Source organism: Lepidochelys kempii, chromosome 4 (assembly GCF_965140265.1).
Source record: "Lepidochelys kempii isolate rLepKem1 chromosome 4, rLepKem1.hap2, whole genome shotgun sequence".
Lineage (NCBI taxonomy): Eukaryota > Metazoa > Chordata > Testudines > Cheloniidae > Lepidochelys > Lepidochelys kempii.
Window position 1 is genome coordinate 65349248 of NC_133259.1, and position 21508 is coordinate 65370755.

General features: G+C 40.6%; 2 protein-coding genes across 8 annotated transcripts in view; one reads left to right on the forward strand and one right to left on the reverse strand.

Moving 5' to 3' along the window:
* TMA16 (translation machinery associated 16 homolog) overlaps positions 1 to 5687 on the forward strand; it is a 56668-nt gene extending 50981 nt beyond the window's left edge. Inside the window, exon 8 of the transcript XR_012158610.1 lies at positions 836 to 5687. The gene's annotated coding sequence lies outside the window, so the exon portion shown is untranslated. The remainder of the gene's footprint in view (positions 1 to 835) is intronic.
* The window catches only part of MARCHF1 (membrane associated ring-CH-type finger 1), a 478438-nt gene continuing 460275 nt past the window's right edge, over positions 3346 to 21508 (reverse strand). For all 7 annotated transcript variants that reach the window (XM_073341528.1, XM_073341527.1, XM_073341534.1 and 4 more), the window contains 2 exons: positions 12634 to 12781; positions 3346 to 7314 (listed from right to left, as the gene is read on the reverse strand). In XM_073341528.1, the coding sequence (XP_073197629.1) occupies positions 7016 to 7314; positions 12634 to 12781 (447 nt within the window). In that variant the 3' untranslated portion in view covers positions 3346 to 7015. The remainder of the gene's footprint in view (positions 7315 to 12633; positions 12782 to 21508) is intronic.

The window sequence follows — 21508 nt, forward strand, 5'->3', positions numbered from 1 at the left end:
GTTAACCACTGTAGATGGGAGGTGCTCTGTGTTTATAACTAAACTTTATCATGCTCTTTTAATTAGAAAATTCAAAAGTTCTTTTTTTCAGAATGCTGTGGGCTAATTTTCCCCCCACCCAAACGTCTACGGTTTTTTTTAGTTAGCTTTAGGTAATTGATTTTAATGGTGTTTAACTGCAAAGTTTTAAGTGCTAGAAGCAGTCTTTGTTTTAGCTAGAGGGACTCAAAATAAGTTGTGTACAAAACTTCAAACTAGCGTAAGGGCTGGTCTGCAAATTAATATAGCTCAAATAAGATAGGATGTGAACTTAAAGCAAATGAATGATGCCTCATTAATTTCACATGTAGACAATTTTATTTCCAAATAAGAGTGCCTTATTCAGAATTAATTTAATCAAAGAGGATTAAGCTAATTCTGGAATAAGAGCGTCCACCCATGGGGTTAATCAGGGGAAAAGAAACTGCTGTTATTGCATCAGTTAGTTGATGACTAAATTGGTATATTTCAGAAGCTTTCGAAGATAGGGGCCTTTCTTCCCCCCATTCCTGCTCATTCATTCAGAGGCATGGAAGCTTCCTGAGGGATCATATCTAATATACAAACAGGAGATAGAGGAGGGGCCACCTGGTCATGTTTTTTCACATTTTCACTAAATTTTACCAATTAAATGTGAAGGCCTCCTCTGCCATTGGAGGAAGAGACCTGTCTGCTAGTATTCACCCTGTAACAGTGTCTTTTTTTATTTTTTAATACATCAATCTCATCATTTGTCCTTTGTTTCTCTTGCTGGTGACACACTCTTTTCGGACATCCCATTGTAATGGATCTGCAGATTTTTCACTGTGAAGAAGAGGAACATTTGCCTTAGCTGAGAATCACCTTTCTTCTAGCATGGAAGTCAGCAGATCCAACCCACCCACCACAAGGTTATAGTTCTGAGCGAGACTTCAACTGTTGCCCTCTCCTCCATTTTCTTTTTTGGGCACATATGTACATATTGTATATATCTGCTGTTAATTGGGGTGGAATTTGAAGTTACTCTCATCTAGGAAGGGTTTATAGAAATTTGTTGTTATACCTAATAACCTGTGAATTAAGGTTTAAAGGAATTAGCTCTACAAAGCAGGTCTAGAAGGATCTTGAACTGGCTTACTAGATGCATCTTCAAGAGTGTAGCCTCTCCCAGCCTGCTTTGACTGACTGATCTGGTGTCTGCCTCCAAGGAGCTGCAACTATGAGTAAGATCCATTATAATGGAGCTGCAGAGTGTCACTGTAAAGAAAATGTTCAGGTAGGTTTTTTTTTAAAAAAAGGTTCCTAATAGGGAGCCTCAGAATACCATTTTAGTAAGCTGTTCTACAGAGTAGAACTGTTCTTTAAGCACCTACACTTAAACTGTTACCTTGAAAATGTGTGTATAGTGGCATGAAAATACCCTGTGCAAAGTGTCATGAGGCATATAATAAAACTCTGCTTACAACTTTAACTATGGATTTGCTACGGAGTAGTTTTGTAATCAGGGTAACTCTTAATTACCATAATTCAAATACACTGACCAATTTTTGACATAAATGGAACAGCTGTGTCAGTCTGTAACTAGTTCATTATTAGAAATGAATTAGAATTACTAAACCAACATTTACATAGAGAGCCTGGACTAAAATACTGGTCTCTCATTCACTGCTCTAAAAACACAGGCTTGTTCCAGTTGAGGTAAAAGAAGCTCTCTGTCATGCTGTCAGCCCTGATTTATATTCTTGAAGCTACATCCAATCAAGAAGGGCAGCATGCTCATTGAGAATGACTGGGTCGCCATGCTATTCCCTAGCCTACTACACATCGAATGTGATCTTGTCCAAAATTCTTATTTATTTTGCAGCTTTAGAAAGATAAGCAGCAAATCTCAAGGTGAGATTTCTAACAGTTCTCAATAAAACCTTGCCTGAGCTTCCCCTCAGACTGGTTTATGCCCAGAGCTGCTCTCTGCAGGGCTTCCTGTACCTAGCTGTTTTACCTCTGAGAGCCACTGAGCTTTTATTGGTTGCTGAACTGGTTCAAGTGAAACCCACCTAATTTTGTTACTACAGGTGGTCTTTCTTCAAAGAGAGATTTACAGACAACATGTCTGGCTTTAGGAACCTCTTACTTTGCTACAACAATTCCTGTGTAAATTTGCTTAAGAACAACCTAATTTTTTCAAATTATAGACTGTGTATACTAGCGCTTAAGGAATTTTAACTATATGGCAAGTTTGAAGGAGTAATAAGCTAGTTTTTGCTTTCTCCAAGAGCTTCAAACTGCACGCAAAGCACCAATTGGAATAAACAAAAAAGTGCTGTTTTAATTCCCATTTCCTCAGTGTAACTAGAAAAGAGGATACTCCATGCTGTCCTGCATACATCTTACCAAAAGATATGTGAATTCTCAGGCAAAGTGATAAACCGCATACTCCTAAGATCAAGTAGAACTGTGCATCAGGAAGTACCTACTGCTGTGGAGGGTAGGGTGGAGTCCCGGTCACCTCTAAGGTTGCAACCAAGTTCCAACATAAGCTTTATTTTAGCTGCCCAGCTTTAGCAAAGGACAGTTTTTTTCCCAGAAAAGGTAGGAAAAAAATTGGCCATAAGGTTACCATTCATGGACACTAGTCAAACATTACTTCAGGTTACCCACAATTCCCTAATTTTAAAATAAATGTAGCTCTGTATTTGTATACAATGGATAGAAATGAACATGTCTAATAAAAGCAGTTCAGTCATTTTTATTTTAATGCACTTTCTGTTTTTACTGGCAAAGTTGGGCATGTAGATCTGTTTAAACTATGACATTTTCTTTACACTTTGGCAAGGCTGGCTTAGATGATTTCTACTGCAACTCTTAAAACATGTTCTCTCAAGGAGCACTGTGATCCATTGGTCTTGGAGGCAATGGATACCATTTGATAATGTCAGACTGCTACAACTATGCTCTGGATAATCTATTTAAAACAAAGCAGACTATCATATAAAAATGGTGGGGCCCATACTTGCTGGAATTCTGTGCAAAGGGGCTTTTAAAACTTAACCAAAATCTTTTCCTGGGTGCATAGCTTGAGACAATGGGGAGGGGTCAGAAAGATGGAATCCTCCCAACAAATTCAGTTATAATTATGCTCGGAGGTCTGCCTCGGGGGAGAAATGGGATGTGAAAATGTTTTGTCCTGTTGAAGGAACGTCACACTTAAAGCAAACATAAATTTTGCATTTTTGCTTTAACAAACCAAAATGTTTTTTCTTTTGGAAACTCAAATATAGTATATGGTGGTAACATCATTTCTACCACTTAAAATACAGAAAACTGCAGTGGTTTGGGTCATTTGTTTAATACAAATACAAATTTGTTCTACAACAATTAGAAGTTATATTAATTTTGTTTCCCTTTAAAACTCCCCCTCCCCCTTCTTTCAGTACATATTCACTCACAAAAACCAACCATTTTTGGAAAAGAGAATGGGGTTAAAGAAGTAACAACTCTTAGTTCCAGGTATTACACAGTGTAAAATATTTTCTTCATAGATTGTGTCAATTATAAAAAAGGGCTTGATCTGATGATGGGGAATGTATAGTTATGGACAGGCCAGGAAAATAACCACTTGCTTTCAGCTATAATGCTATGTGAAATAGTACCATTAGACTGGGTAAAAATCCTCATCATACTAACACAAAGGTAAGTGGTGCATTGTCACTGTTTTAAAATGAGTAATTGAAAATGTTAGTTCTGGAAATGGAAACAGATTTTAAGAAACCAAGAAAGAAGAGATCCATGTCCACATAGGGGACAGAAGCATTTTGTTTATGTTCCACAATTTCTCACTAATATCTAGTAATTCTGCAATCCTTATCCAAGCAAAACTGCCACTGAAGTTAAAGGGAGTGTTGCTCAAGCAAGAAGGCAGAATTTGGCTTCATATCCATGCAGTCTACCTGGGACTGACCACATCTACAAAAGGGCAGCTCACAATGAGTGTTCGTCCCAGAGATGATCCTGCAGTTCTTAGCCAGTCCAAATTCCACTGAGGTGAGAGGTGTTTTGCCTGAATAAGTACTGCATTTGATTACTGGGCCTAGGCCACTGTGGTTTAGCTACTTATGTATATGTAGGTTTTTACTGATCTTTAACTTCTTCTCAAAATAACATAAAAAGAAAAGCATTAAATTACTACTTGCCAATGAAAAAGAGTGGGTTTTGTGGCACAGAATCCTCAAGTGGACTACACTGATTGATTGGGTTCCTACAGAACATTATACTCTCTGATAGACAAGGATGGCAGCTGTCCAGTACTTACACTCTTGACCCATTTTCATGTGAAGTTATTTATGCAAGCCTGTATCCATAACACCTCCGTGTAAATAATCTTTTTTGCTGGAGACAAGTCTTATACTACTAGGTAAATGTGGCTTTGAGTATATAGCTAAATTTCTACCCCAGACCAGAAGAAAGAGCTTTGTGTAAGCTCTAAAGTTTCTTATATCAATAGAAAGATATAAGATATTACTTCACTGACCTTGTCTCTCTAAAAACCATCAAGTCAACTGTAACTGACAGAGGGGATGAAGGGGGGAGAAAGGACTTTAACAGTGCGTAAGACCCTTCAGTTTTTACCAGTTTAACTGATAAATTCCTGAGTTTTACAAAACAATTTTTTTTGTAAGAAGTAGAAGAGACAAGGGCATCTTCTCCTTATGCTGCTGCCTCCATCTCTTCCACTTCTGGGCCCTGCCCAGAAGGAGAGATGGTGTCTGGGTAGCCCAGTTTGTGAAGCCACTATCTCTGCTTCCAGAGCGGTGAGCCAGGTCAGAAGTATGGGAATGACCTAAATCTCATGCCCACTAAATACATATTTCCAGCTTTACAGAGAACGTGGATAAAAGTTAAGGAATTACTTTTCACACTAAATGGGTTGAAAATAAAAAACTGTATCCGACTATCTTTCAGACCACTAGGAGCTTTCTGAAAGTTAAACAAAACAAAACAGGAGCAGTGATATTTACCCAATATTTACTCAGAAAAGTGCAGTTAATTTTTTTCTGCAGATTTTCATCCTTTTTAAATTTTTGTATCAAACTGATAAATTCCCCCAAAAACATTAAACTAAATAAAAACTGAAAGGAAAGAGCCTCAATAAGCTGTAAGGGATTAAAGGCCTAGTCCAAGCCTCATTAGTCAGTGGGAGAATTACAGTTGTGTTCAATAGGCTTTGGAGTAGACATTAACTACTTCCCTATCTCCTTTCTTAAATTCTCTTCAGGGGACAAGTTCTGTTGAACTATATCTCCTAATATCTCATTCTGAACTGAGACTAAGCCTCAATTACGGAGTACTTGCAAGACAACTGCCATTTAATGGTGCTTTAAGGTTAGAAAACTCAGGATAAATTACATTCTGCAGGGTAAGTTCTGCTTGGTCATTATATCCACAAAAGGATTTGTTTGATTTCCTGTCCTTCCCCCCACATGCACATGCCAGTTTCCTAAACATGAGATCAAAGAGGGCCCTAGTTTACTGTGGTCCCCAGACTTACCCAAACCAATGCACAGGTACGTCTGGCTACTTTGGCTCTCCTGTCCCAATAATAAACACCACAGCAAGTGGAAGTGAATCACAAAATTCTTTATGACAGGTTTCAGAGTAGCAGCTGTGTTAGTCTGTATCCGCAAAAAGAAAAGGAGGACTTGTGGCACCTTAGAACTGTAGCTCATGTTCAAATAAATTTGTTAGTCTCTAAGGTGCCAAAAATTCTTTATGTAACTCACCTCTGGACATCATTTTATCTACATTCATTTATCTATTGCACTCTTTAATGTTATTCACACTTCAGTTTTACATGAAAATGCTCAAAACACAAAATTAACAACTGAACTGTTGAATCCCTAATTGCTCAGTCTTATCCTGAACAGAGGATAACTATCCAGTCAAGTCAGAACAGGGCAATACTGGCATCCTTTTAATAGGTCCATGTATGCTCTTTTGTGATTACCTGAATTACTGAAGCATGAACTCTTAAAAAATTCCATCTTCCACTTTAGCTGTCATTCCTAGGGGGTGTGAGGGTCTAAATTCATTTCATATTCTTTTGTAATGGACTGCATGCTTCAACCTGTAATGCCTCTGACTATACTTTGTCTTTTTCCATTTTGGAGAAAAACTTTCTATATATCCTTTCTACATATACTGGCAGAGAGTTCATGTTAATTCACCACTTAACAAGTATCATTTATTTTACTTTAAGATAAGCAGAACTAAAAGTGTTGTTCCAGATGTAGAGCTAATAATTTGAGCCTTGTGGCTAAATAATACTTGTATTTCATGGGACCAAGGAAGCATTAGAGGCAATTAGAGGACTTGAAGATTACTTGTTGAAATTGCTTATTTTGCAAAAAATATAAACACATATCCAAAAGCATTAAATATGTGCTTCACGTGACCTCAGCTCACATGGCTCCCAAAACATTCAGGCTCCAATGTAGCCATACAACTATGTAATGATTACTTTACGAGATTTAGAAAGTGAGTGACATGGTGCAGGTCTGTTTACTTTGTTGATTTAAGTTTAATGCAAATGACTTTTTAGTTGTGTCACTTTAAGATGATGAGCAAATAGGATGCCTAGTAGTAACAAAGAGATGGAAAGTTGTTGATGTTTTCTGTAACAGAACAGTTATAGCAGGTCTATTTCCAATTCCTCCTGGTCATCCAGTTTAAAAAGGTCATTTTGTCATGTCTGTTTGACGCTGTTAGAATTGTTCTCTGTTGTGCTTTCTACACTTCCACTACACCTGGCTGACTAATTGAGAAACTATTTCACAAACGGTCACATTCCATAAGTAATGCATTTTACTTCACTATATCCATTTCCCTGGTCAGGGTTTTTTGTTCTTTTATTTCAAATGCATGATTTGTTTCTGCTTCCTGTAGGGGCTGTGGTGTAAAATGCACACACACCTTCTTCAGTGAAGAAACAATGCCACCTCTGTCAAACTGGCATGACCTCAGAGGTCATTTCTTCAGCCGCTTGCTGTGAGTTTGTACCTGTCTGGGATACTGGCACTACTGCAGCATCCTTGATTTCAGCGCTCTGAATGCAGGAAGGGTTCTTCTCCATTTTTTTGGCAGTGTCCGGGCAGTTTTGAACAAAGATCACTCGATTGTAAGCCTTCAGTCTGCGCCACAACTGAACGTAGACTTTGCACTGGACGTACATGAAGACTAGGCCTCCAGTGAACCCAATTGCTACCACAACCAGTTTTGTCCAAAATGGCCATTCAAGGACACCTTTCAAAGAAACAAGTTACAATTAGTTTCATCATCATTTCATAATGTTTTGCTGATGGCTTGTCTCTTCTGTCGCCTGTATATTCCAGTATTACATAAAACTGCCAAAACATTATTCTTTTCAGAGGATCCCTAATGCTATTTGTACTGTATGTACACAGTCACACACATGAAGTGTAGCTGTTGTTATGGTAGAAGACAGCAGCTGTTCCCTAGATCATAGAAACAAGATCAGATCCCTAAACATCTAGTACAATAGGGGATTTCTGGTTCAACAAGGAATGCAGGATCAGGTCTTAGGACAGAAAGATAACCGTCCTTACTAGAAACAGATGACATTTTTATGTCCCTTGATTGTACCCATGCCTATAGTACCTCTTTTAAGTAGGCAGAATGTAGTTATCTAGACTGGAATGGCCAGATCACTGGGCTTTGGGCCCTACTACTGAAATAAATAAATAAAAAGCTTTTCATTTTTTTTTTTTTTTTTTTTTTAAAGTTTGATGGCTGGTCTATAAGGAGACTCAAGCTAGAGTATGTACAGTGTACTGGTCTGCTACACAGTAAGGTGCTGCGTGGACCCTGCTACCATGCACAAAGTTTCATAATGAGCAGTAGCAAGGTCCACATGGCTACTTGGTGCACTGTAGTTTACACCCTAGTTTGCTGCATGCTATGGGTCTGTAAATATACCTGGCACACCCTATTTTATACCTCATTGAACAGTGGCACCTACAATACCAATGTGTTCCCCTGGTATGGGGCTGTAGCATTGGTTCAGTAGCAAATTAGTGGGAAGAAATCCACCGTGTGAATAAAACAGCACCGCAGCTTTTTTTTGTTCTTTATGCCTCTCTCGTGTATGCTTTTTTCTTCTGCTAAATCAACACATTGCTATTTTCCTACTTAGTTATATAAGAACTTTACAGTTCCTGATACTGTTTTTCCTCATTGCACCCTTTGCTCTGTTTAAAAACCAGGAAAAACTCTTGAAAGGTCTTACTGTAACTGTAGAAAAAAGTCTCCATGGGTGATGACACTAAGGCTACAGAACAGAGAATTTGAACTCCGTAATGATATGAGTAATGCTAAGATGATTCACTTTAGCCTAGAACTAGTCTTAGAACTTTACAAAATCAATTATTGCTATACTGGGAACAGCTTTATAATCACAGGATAATTAACAACACTGCAGCTGCTTCTTGATATGTTTAGCAGTATGACTAAAATGGGGGAAAAACCCTCAGTTGTGCATTACTGCATCAGATCTAATGATGACAGTGTTGGCATTAATACATAATATGCAAGTGTGTGGTTTTGAGATTGCATGTAAATGCTGCTTTCTCGATATTTTACTTAAAATAAATTTATTAGTCACATATGGAAGATCTTTAAAAATCCTTAGAACATATAGAGTGCAAATCACGATCGAGGTGCTTTAGAAACAGGATAATTAAACTTCAAAGCAATGCGTGGGAGGCATTAGAGAGAGGCACTCCAAGATGGATATGGTGTCAGCTGGAGAATTAGAACCCACGGGTGGTCATCTGCCAGGCTTAGCTGCAACCAGTAGAGCAGTAATTTGAGTTTAATGGTGTTGTTAAACAATAATAGAATACCATTTATTTAAATATTTTGGGTATTTTCTACATTTTCAAATATATTGATTTCAATTACAACACAGAATACAGTGTACAGTACTTACTTTATATTTAATTATAAATATTTGCACTGTGAAAAACAAAATAAATAGTATTTTTTCAGTTCACCTAATACAAGTACTGTAGTGCAATCTCTTTATCATGAAAGTTGAACTTACAAATGTAGAATTATGTACAAAAAAACAACTGCATTCAAAATAAAACATTGTAAAAAACTTTAGATCCTACAAGTCCACTCCGTCCTACTTCAGCCAGGTTTCAGAGTAACAGCCGTGTTAGTCTGTATTCACAAAAAGAAAAGGAGTACTTGTGGCACCTTAGAGACTAACCAATTTATTTGAGCATGAGCTTTCGTGAGCTACAGCTCACTTCATCGGATGCATCAGCCAATCGCTCAGACAAACAAATTTGGTTACAATTTGGAGGAGATAATGCTGCCTGCTTCTTGTTTACAATGTCACCTGAAAGTGAGAACAGATGTTCTCATGGCACTGTTGTAGCCAGTGTTGCAAGATATTTACGTGCCAGATGCATATGTCCATTCATGCTTCAACCACCATTCCAGAGGACACCTTCCATGCTGATGACGTGTTCTGCTCGATAACCATCAAAAGCAGTACAGACCAACACCTGTTCATTTTCATCATCTGAGTCAGATACCACCAGCAGAAGGTTGATTTTCTTTTTTGGTGGTTTGGGTTCTGTGGTTTCCGCATATGAGTGTTGCTCTTTTAAGACTTCCAAAAGCATGCTCCACACCTCGTCCCTCTTAGATTTTGGAAGGCACTTCAGATTCTTAAACCTTGGGTCGAGTGCTGTAGCTATTTTTAGGTATCTCACATTGGTACCTTCTTTGCCAAATTGCAATGCCACAGTGCCCAGCGAATGCCTTTTCTCACTTTCAGGTGACATTGTAAATAAGAAGCAGGCAGCAGTATCTCCCGTAAATGTAAACAAACTTGTTTGTCTTAGTGATTGGCTGAACAAGAAGTAGGACTGAGTGGACTTGTAGGCTCTAAAGTTTTACACTGAGTGCACTTATGTAACAAAAAAAATCCCAAACCTACATTTGTAAGTTATACTTCCATGCTAAAGAGATTTCACTACAGTACTTGAATGAGGTGAATTGAAAAATACTATTTCTTTTATCATTTTTACAGTGCAAATATTTGTAATAAAAATAATATAAAGTGAGCACTATACACTCTGTATTCTGTGTTGTAATAAAAATAGTTGAAAATGTAGAAAACCATCCAAAATATTTTAAAAACAAGAAAAGGAGTACTTGTGGCACCTTAGAGACGAACAAATTTATTTGAGCATAAGCTTTCGTGAGCTACAGCTCACTTCATCGGATGCATTCAGTGGAAAATATAGTGGGGAGATTTATATACATAGAGAACATGAAACAATGGGTGTTACCATACACATTGTAATGAGAGTGATCACTTAAGGTGAGCTATTAGCAGCAGGGGGTGGGGGGGGAAAGAGAGGGGAACCTTTTGTACTGATAATCAAGGTGGGCCATTTCCAGCAGTTGACAAGAACCTCTGAGGAACAGTGGGGGTTGGGGGGGGCAGAATAAACAAGGGGAAATAGTTTTACTTTGTGTAATGACCCATCCACTCCCAGTCTCTATTCAAGCCTAAGTTAATTGTATCCAGTCTACTCTGAAACCTGTCAAAATATTTAATACATTTCAATTGGTATTCTATTGTTTAACAGTGCGATTAATTTTTGAGTTAATTGCATGAGTTAACTGCAATTAATCAACAGCCCTAGTTTAACCATCTGTTTTTGCTGCTTATGCAACTGGCTTGCCTTAGAAAAGTCTTTGTAAGTGAGAAATCATTGAAATAATCACTACAGAATGGTGTTCAATTACCACAGATTTCCCTGTCATGGAAACTGCTAGTAAGTGCTAACTTTTTCAGGGTGGCACTTTTGAAAGTCAAAGTGACTTTAGCACACGTTCCAGTGAAAGTCAGTTGGACTCCTACTCTTAAGTGACAGGGATGGTCTCCTTATTAAGGAAATGACAGCTACTCCACACACTGACTTAGGAGCTTCTGAAAATCCTACCTACCAGTGATCACTATTGAGATGTGGTGTTAGTTTTGAAAAATTACACACCAGGCAATAGCCTCAGCTGCAGTAAATCACTGTAACTCTGCTGAAGGCAGTGGAGCTATGCTGATTTACACGAGCTAGTTTGATTAGATATTTCTGTCATCTCACCAGACCCTGGAGTAAGTACGCCAAGAAGAAATAGGGGAAAATACTTTTAATGATTTCCCCCATCTTCCCACTTTATTGGGCTAGCGTGTAACTTTTTGGGTAGTAAATCAGAGTTCTGAATTTCAATATGAAAAAGAGTGGGCCTGCTGTTGCATCACTGTAGGGGATGGGAGCTTTGCAGTTGTCTGTAGTAATCAAATAAATGCTACTATGTGTGGATCAAATTCTGTTTTTGAATGTGCTAATCTATTTCCTCATTGACTTCACTGAGCACCAAGGGGTGTATCCATAGCCAGGATTTGCTCCCATGTGTTACTATTTCCTTAATGAATTCTTGTAACTAAAGGCAGCATAGCATTTGCAACTCTTCTAAAGTAGTATACTATACGCATGTTGGCAATATCTGCTTAGTTCAGTAATCCACTGTAGTCTGTTGTAAAACAAATCAGCTATGTAAATCCAGTCCTGCATTTAAATGCCCTCTAGCACAACGAGGCCACAATCCTGACTGGCATACTACTAGTACTGAAATAATAACCAAAACTTTTGTTAAGGTTCTAAATCAGGGGTAGTCAATAGGTGGAGCACGGGCCAAATCTGGACTGCCATATGCTTTTGAACAGACCCCCAAATCTTTTTATTTACTTATTATTTTCTCTGGATCCTGGAGATTGACTATACCTTGATGAAGAAATGTGGACCTTGACAAAAATAGACTACCCCTGTTCTAAACTGTTCCAGTAACTCCTCCCTCTCCCTCACTTTTCCCGGTCTTTGCTTGCCTGGATTCCCACTAGAACTGAAAGTGCTGAAATATCACAATAAAGGCTGCTGTTAGAGGATGAAATCCAGCTGTGTGTAGAGAATGCAGGAAAGGACCTCTGTGACATTTAATTCCCACATTAAGGGCTGCACAGGACTTTCTACACTAGGGTGAATTTCATGCAGCGTTTCCTGCTGGGTCTGGAAGTTTTAACTTGCTTGAAATCTTCTAAGAAAGCCTTTTGCAAGATTTCTACCCCAGTTTTGTAGAAGAGAGGTTTCAATAGGTCAGATGGGCAGCTTAAATCTTTTGGATGCTCTGAACTGAACTTGCACTGAACTTTTTAAGTTTCACTCATCAATTTTTAAATAGTAGCTTTAAAAAAGTCCAGCTATTGAAGTAAAATGAAAAGAATGAACTGAATGGTTTAGTTGTTGTGATGGGTGCATTGAACTGTGATCTCTTTGCACTGCAGGAAAGAAAATATATTCAGCAAAAAACAGGTTTGTAAACTGAATTGTGTGTCCTTTGCTTTGTCATCAAACAAATTCCCTATAATCCTGTTATATATTTACAAATAAAAAGTGCCTTGCTATCTATCTGTATTTCTAATGTTTCCCTCGCCATGTTAGCAATGAAGGAGATAAAGTCACTTACCATTGTCATTGCCTTGCTTAATTTCCTCAGCAGTTCGATCTATTAAAACATACAATGACCAAACAACGCAGGTAATAGCAATAATATGGAATGTAACTGAACAGACTATCTTCCTCCTTTCACTTGTTGTCATCTGTAGTTTCTCCCACTGTAATCAGAAAAGAATTAGAAATTAAGTGGGCTTGTAAAGAAAGCCTCCTTGTCATTCTAGTTGTTCCTGTTTGAAACGAGAAGAAAGACAGGTTAATTACAAAATATTTTTCTTATAACTTATGTCCCTAAGATAGCATTGTAAGCTTCACAAACTTACCTGATGCATTATATACAAATCTACATCAATTCATAAGAACGTAGGATCCTGTGGAAGGAGTCTCACCTCTGATCTCTTACCGCCTTCCTATGAGTTACACCTAATCCTGTGTCTCTGCAGCAATGGCAGATTAACAGTGAGAGGGAAGTCAAAAAGCAAATATTAGTTTTAACTGCAGCAAGCACCCCAAATCTAGAGCTATGAAGAAAAATTCACATCTTCCAGAACTCCAAATGTGCTTGGTTGCTTAAAAACCTGTCACTTAATCCTGGGTAAGACTCTGGATAGATTTCATACAACAGGCCAAAGTCTCTCTTCAGTTGCACCCATGCAACTCAGCTGACTTCAAACTCTGACTTTTCCTTTTGTTAATACTGTATAAATTTTTTGTTTTTTGCCACAGTTCCTTCTCTCAATCATAACAAATTCTACTAAAAAAAAACCACCCTACCCTTTTGTCTAAAAAACATGTATTTAAAAACAGATTGCCTCTAACTTTGATGAATACTTTTGAAATCCACAGACACCACCCTCATGAATATTAGTAAAGTAGGTGGAAAACATAGTACAACAGTGCCACCTTTCGGATGGTCATATTACTACATGACTGAACTGTAGAGATAATGAGACTTTTCTAGTTGTAGCTCTTTCACATAAAGTATCTAAGCAATGGCACTAACCAGAGGGTAAGTTCAACTGCACAAATTGGGAGGCACGGGGTAGAACTGAAGTGAAAAATAAATATAGAGTAAGATGAGCGGGAAAGGAAATTTAAAGACTCAGAATTTTTCTCTGACAGACATACATGCTCTCTCTCTCCAGCTCATGCAAGAAGGCAATTGCTATACCAGTAATAGTTCCTATTTAAACCCATGTCGGGACTGGCACACAAATGGTCATGTTGGTGTCCTTTGCAGGATAGTAATTCCTATATGATGCTATAACTTCAGTAAATGTGCCAAAAGCACCACTTTCCAAGTGAAGCAATTCTGAATGTGGAAACAGTTATGGTTCTGGGGACGGTGCTCTATATAGGTACAGTGTAAGGCCAGACCTTTGGGGCTGAAGCTTAGGGTGTTAGTGGGTAGGTCAAAGGATGATACAAAAGCGTTCCTCACTCTTAAGGCTTCATACCACAGTTTTACAAGTCAGTGATCTCAGCGGGTTGATATAACAAAACAACAGTTACAACAATTAAAAACAAATAAAAGCAGAATACGCCCGAGACAAGGAGGTGGAGGAAAAGTCAGGATAGTGTGAGATACAGGCAAGAGAAGGAACCCAGACTCTTGCATCACAGAAGAAAACTAAATAGCCATGGCTTATATTGGTTAAAAATAACAGGTGTTAAAACCACTAGAGCCAACCTTCAAGAATCGATTTAACACAGAAAATAGTTTCTTTTCCCTATTTTCTGTCTGCATTAGGTTTCCTAAGTTATTAGTTCTAGAGTTATTTAAACTAAATCTAGGCTAATAGTGTCTGTTGTTAACAGCCATCAAGTTCAAAGGCATTGAGTGTCCTCCCCCATTAACCTGATTCCATGCTAACTGAAGTAGCTGATAACCACTACTACATAATCCCATACCAGATATCTAGTTCAACTACAGCTGGCTGAAGAAAACACGTGAACAGTTTTGCCAATATATAACTTTATTTTTAGTCAAAAAAACCCCATCACCCTACCAAAACAAGACACTCCACTGCACACGCTTCTCCCTGTGGGGAGAGGGTGAGAGAATAAACAAGTGATAGATGTGTAGGCATGTTGCTTCATGCACTACTGGCAAGCACTCAGATACTACTGTGATGAGCAAGGTATGAAAACCTGTATGGAATAGAACTTTTAATAGTGAAGAAAACTCCACAGATTTCATTTAATTTATTGCTAGCATCTAGTAGCCTCCACCAGGTCATGGCCCCATTGTGCTAGGCACTGTGTAAAAACAATAAATGATCATCCCTGTCCCAAAGAGCTTACAATATAACACTTAACAACAAACAGAACTTCCTTTAACACTGGGCTTTCATTGATAACACTTAGGAGAAACAAACACTCCAATTAGTCTTTTCTCAAAGTTAAACTGGGTATGTAATGTTGTTGATGCCTGAAGCACAAAAGACTTTTGAATCTAACTAGGGAGGCATAAGGGGACAGGAAGAGGGCGAGCAGTGAGACCTTGGGGAAGGGAATGAGGAAGCAGTCAGCCGAAGAGACTAAAAGGGATAAAAGTGAGGGGCTCCCTTCAAAGTCAATCTACAACTAGGAGCAGAATTTGGCCTAAGAGGGGGGTGCTGTACTGAGGCTGGTGGAGAAAAAGAGACAGCAGCAGGAAGCAGGACAGGCCAGAGAAACAGCAAGAGAAGTCTAAGGAGTGGGGGAGAGGGAGGGGTTGGGAAAGGCATATTATGTAAAACAAACAAATAAAAATAATAATTGCACCCCTGAGTGTCAATATGGGTGGTGATGGTATGTGCTCCAGTTTCACTCTTGGAGAGATGTTTATACTGTGATTTCACAGTGCTGTATAAGAAGACAGTAAGCTCTTCAGGGCAGAGATCTAAAAGACTACAGAGTGAGTGAAGCCAAATGGATAACGGAAGAATGTGGGGAAAGAATGAGGGGTACAACAAATAAATATTATGGTTCTAATCCAGTCCTGCCACAACTCCAATAAACTCACTGGGGATGTACTTGTTTATACCAAGGATGCTTTGTGTCTTGTGGAATTTTGTGTTACAAGCTTCATAGGCATCTCTCAATTCTCTCTCTCCTTTTCATTTTGGGCAGAGGGTCAAGCGGAGGTGAGTGACAGAAGGCTAACCAATAGAGGAGTGCTATGATGAGGGATTTAGAACTACTCAGGATATTTATCTCCTTGTATTGTTAGACTGATAGGGTACAGCATTTTTCATTTTAACAAATCCACTAGAATATTACATTTTTACTGTGAAAGACAAGATAGGTGTGGTAATAACTTTTCTTGGACCAGCTTCTGCTGGTGAGAGACAAGCTTTCGAGCTACACAGAGCTCTTCTTCAGGTCTGGGAAAGGTACTCAGAATGTCACAGCTAAATACAAGATCAAACAGATAGTTTAGCATAAGTAGTTAGCACACACTGTAAGGGACCATTCATAGGACAAAGTGGTGGTGGTGGTGGGAGGAGGGGTGTTAGTGGGTTATAGAGAGTTGTAATAAGCCATAAATCCAGCGTCTTTATTAAGACCAGTGCTTAATTTGTGCCAGGGCTGAGCCCCGGGCACCTCTGGGCTTGCCACACCAGTTACAACAGTTAAAAAATTGCTCAAGCCCTTGCGCCTCCTTCATTACAAATTAAGCACTGATTAAGACCATGATTTTTAGTGACTAGCTAGGTTATGAATTCAAGCTCCAACACTTGTCTTTTGAAAGTGGTGTGCTGGTTTCCTTCAAGAATGAGGCCTGCTAGCCACTAGAGGGTGCAATAAGACTATACTGAGTTCATAAAGTTCATAACAATGTATTGTGAAGAGCATTCAAAGGCACAAAGAAATGAAAGCAAGATTTTGTAACTTTGCACAAAAATAAAATCAACCATTAAAAAGTGTACTGGACTAAATATAGAAGTAGAAACAATGTGCACTGTAGATTTTATGCACACATCCCAAAACCTTTGAAAAAGAAAGAGAACATTTTGTTATTAGCTCATGCCATAGAAAGGTTGTAATAATCTTAGTTAACAGTACATATAGCTCCTTGTTCAAGCTTTTTGCTTCCTCTGTGTTATAAAGACATGATCTTCCTCTGAAAACTAAAAGCTGTTACTGAAGTTCATAATCATTTTTTTTGTAATTGCAAACTAAATCATCATGAGTCATCACAGAAATAGGAATCTAAACAGTCTGCCTACACTGAGTGAGGAAAGGGTATCTAAATAAGACTATGATAGCCAATGTAGTTAACAAGTTCCTTATTCCTGCTGGCTAATCTACAGGAATCCATAGTACTTGTGGGGGCTGGCTATAGGTCAAAAGGCAGCAGGATCAAAACTGCCTCTTTTTATGTCTTTTTGAGGTGATACTGGTTAATCAAAATCACTATGCTAGTTTTATTCAAGCAATTGCTCAAAGACAGGTTTTCTGAAGTATCTAGGGATGCAGTCCCATTTTCTAGAGCAGAGGTGGGCAAACTATGGCCCACAGGCCGCATCTGGCCCGCGGACCGTTCTGCCAGGCCCCTGAGCTCCTGGCCCGGGAAGCTAGCTCCCGGCCCCTCCCCTGCTGTTCCCCCCTCAGCCAACTGCGCTGCCGGCGCAATGCTCTGGGCAACAAGCTCCTGGGGGCAGTGCAGCTGCGAGCCCGGCCTGACCCGGTGCACTGAGCTGCGTGGCATGGCTGCCTGTCCTTGTGCAGCCATGCTACCAGTCAACGGTGCTCCAGACAGCACGGTAAGGGAGCGGAGGGTGGGGGGTGTTGAATAGAGGGCAGGGGAGTTCAGGGGGTGGTCAGGGGTTGGGGGTGTGGATAGGGGTTGGGGCGGTCAGAGGGCAGGGAACAGGGGGCTTGAATGGGAGCAGGGGTCCCGGGTGGGGCAGTCAGGAAGGAGAGTGGGGTTGGATAGGGTGGCGGGGGGCAGTTAGGGGCGGTGGGGCCGAGGGCGGTCAGGGAGAAGGGTGGGTGGATGGGGCAGGGGTTGCCGGGGCGCTGTCAGGGGGCGAGAAGCAGGGGGGTTCAGATAGGGGGCAGGGGCCAGACCATGCCTGGCTGTTTGGGGAGGCACAGCCTCCCCTAACTGGCCCTCCATGCAATTTCAGAAACCCAATGCGGCCCTCAGGCCAAAAAGTTTGCCCTCCCCTGTTCTAGAGACTGCTTACTATAGACATTTTGGATCAAATTTTCAAAGGGGCCATAACTCAGTCTATAAAAGTATGGCGGCAATTCAAATTCCCTCCCCTGCACACAACATGTAGGTAAACAGACTTTATGCAAAACAGTTCCACGATCGAGACAAAAGTCTCTCCAAAAGGGCTGCACCCTTAGGATTATAGTTACCATTGGCTCACATTTCCCCATTCCCCTGCAACAGAGACACAGATTCACTGTTCAGAAAGCCACACAGTCCTCATCTAGCCTATCCTGTACCTCAAGCATTAGCCATAGTATGGCAGATAGAGCCCTGAAAGGGCATATTTCTGCAGCATGCTAAAGGTGCAGTTCTCTGCATCCTTCCACCCCCTCTCTGCATTCAGGGTTTCCCACAATCTTCACTTGGGCCAAAAGGCTTGGCCCACAATAATTTATTCCCACAATTTTGTATTTAGCTACCCACATTTGTAAATTAATGTGCTATTTACATACACAAATGTTTCTCTTGCAAGGGGCAAATAGCTATACATACAAAATTGAAGTTACAAGTTTGGGGAAAGGTGTCTCTCCTTTGAATGCTTGGAGCAGGAGGAAACTAACCTTCTGTACTGTGTAACAAACTTCAAAAGAAAAGAAGATAAAAAAGAGCTCAGAACACAAGAAATTCAGGTATCGCCAGCAAAGAAGTGATAGCGGCTCAAAGACTAGGTCAGTCAGTGTCCTGAGTATGTCATAGCAGCCACTCAGAGGGCTGTGCCACTTCACAGAGGCAGCTCAGAGACTGTCTGAAGTAGAGAAAGATGGCTGATGCTGCTGAGAAAGGGCTTCTGTAGAATTAATTAATTGTAACTCCTGTATCTTTTTCTGGATCTTTGTTTTCTAGGTTTGGTTAGAGCAGCCCTGGAAAGGGAAATTCTATAGTGATCGAGCATTAAATCTTTTGTGTTTGATGTGTTTTCCTGTTGCATCAATCCTTCTTGCTATATATAATTCTGCAAATAAACATAATAGCAGAATACAAGAAGCAGCACACACCTGCATGGAGCTGCTTCTGTTCACATCTAGAGACAAGGCTATTTTATTACATAGTTTCTGTTCTTTTTTCAAGAAGGTAAATAATTGGGGGGTGGGAGGGAGAGAGTATGTGTCCTTCTCCCTGCTCCCACCCAATAATCTCTGCAAAAGGGAGTCTGAAATGATGATTTTATGATGGCACCTAAAATGTGCTATTTCAAATGCTCTACAAACACAGAGAAGCGTGGCCCCTTTCCCAAAAGAAGCCTAATATGATTAGCAGATCATGGATGATCTTTTGGAAAAGACAGGGCAAAAGACCATAAGGACTTTAGCGAGTATATGATGCAGTGAACTGAGCACTCAAGATATTTCAGTGTGATCTGAGTACATAACTTGGGGGCATTTATTTTTCTATTTTTTTGGTCAGTTGTCAAAGTGCTAATTGTTTCCGACTCCACAGTAAACCACTCACTAATATCAAACTACCAGCTGGAGGAAAGAATCAGACTGTTTTCAGGAATGGAATGGGTTCACTAGGCAATCCGTGTGGGGAGGAAGAAGAAAGACAAACTAATACTAATAAAAGATAATAGGGGTTCCACACAGGGAGAGCAGAAGAGCTCTGAAGAAATCAGAAGTGTGGCTCAGAGAGGAGAGTTTAGCCTTTGTAGTATGTGAAGCAAAACCAAAGAGGAACTAGAGGTTAGATCTGAAACAAAGACTACCTTATACCCTAATGCAGCACAAAATACCCTGCTGTACATCACAGAATACTGAGTGTGTCTCCCCTTAGGATAATGCAGCATTTGCCAGGTCTAGTGGGTGGGAAGAACAAGGGATAGGTCCATGGCCTTCCCTTTGAGATAAACAGCACCCAAGAGGCACCAGTGCTCAGTAAAGTGTAGGGAGTATATTTGTGCCTGGTTGCTATAAGACAGAGGTGGGCAAACTACGGCCTGCGGGCCACATCCAGCCTGCAGGACTGTCCTGCCTGGCCCCTGAGCTCCCAGCCAGGGAGGCTAGCCCCCAGCCCCTCCCCCGCAGCCTCAGCTCGCCATGCCGCCAGTGCTCTGGGCAGCGCGGTGGCGTAGCTGGCTGCAGCCAGGTGGCGCGGCTGCAAGTCCTGCTGCTCTGAGCAGCATGGTAAAGGTGTGGGGAGCGGGGGGGTTAGATAAGGGGCAGGAACTCCTGGGGGGCAGTCAGGAGACAGGGAACAGGAGCGGTTGGATAGGCATGGGAGTCCTGGAGGGCCTGTCAGGGGGCGGGGGTGTGGATCGGGGTCAGGGCAGTAAGGACAGGGAGCAGGGACGGTTGAATAGGGGGTGAGGTTCCGGAGGGGTGGATAGGGGTCAGGACCGTCCGGGGACAGGGAGCAGCGAGGGTTGAATAAGGGGTGGGGTCCCGGGGGTGGGGCAGTTGGGGCGGGGCGTTCTGGGAGGGAGCGGTCAGGGAGCGGGGGGGTTGGACGGGTCGGAGGTTCTGAGGGGGGCAGTCAGAGGGTGGGAAGTGGGAGGGGGCGGGGGCCAGGCAGTTTGGGGAGGCACAGCCTTCTCTACCCGGCCCTCCATACCGTTTTGCAACACTGATGTGGCCCTCAAGCCAAAAATTTTGCCCACCCCCTGCTGTAAGATGTGTGTTAGGCTCATCATACCCCCTTCTCTTAACTGTGCATCCAGAATCAGGTCTCTATTGTGCTAGACACTGTAGACACATACAGAAAGACATGGTCCATAGACTGTATAATCTAAGGCCTGGCCTACCCACAGATTTGCACCAGTTAGGCTGTGTCTACACTGCCACTTTCAGCTCTAAAACTTTAGTCGTTCAGGTGTGTGAAAAAACACTCCCCTGAGCAACAAAAGTTTGAGTGCTGAAAAGCACCAGTGTAGACAGTATTTTATTGCCGGGAGCCGTGCTCCTGGCGATAAATCTACCACTGCTCGTTCAGGGTGGGGTTTTTTTTTTTTTTTTTTTTTTTAATCACTGGGAGAGCTCTCCCCTGGTGATAAAGTGTGTGTACACTGCCCATGTCACAGAGCTGCTGCGGCCGCGCAGGAACGTGGGCAGTGTAGACATACCCTTAGCTAAGCTGATTTAGTTAAAACTGGTACAAACCCCTTTGTAGGCACTCATTTCAGTTAAAGAGTGACTTCTTTCACTGTTCCTCATCAACATAACCTAAAATATACTGGTTTAAACTGAAATCAGTGTCTACACAGACTTGCATCTGTTTAACTAAAGAAATGTTAAAATCACACACATTAAATTGGTGCAGCTCTGCTTGTAGAAAAGCCCTAAGATTCTACAGCTTCTGCAGTAATGGTCGCATAGATTATTGAAGAACTATGTTATTAAAATACCTCACTTTGCTGAACACCTTAGTAATGAGATTTTTATCTTCACAGAATTCAGAATGCAGCCTTTTCAAAATAAAGAGCAGTACATTTCTCTTTAAAAATGACAGTGAACTGAAAGAGTTGTACTCGGTTGGTACAATCAGTGCACACCACTTATTAAGCTTATGAATTTGTAACTTTGTATGTCATCAGTTAGCAGGCCCTTAAATGTGCAAAGTAGGGATATTAAGTAATTGGAACAGATCATCTCTAAAATGCAAAATGAAGTAGCTGTTTCTGTAAGCTGTATCATCAAGAATAATCATAATTCAGTAACTATCCTCACCCCAGTACCTATATTCTAGC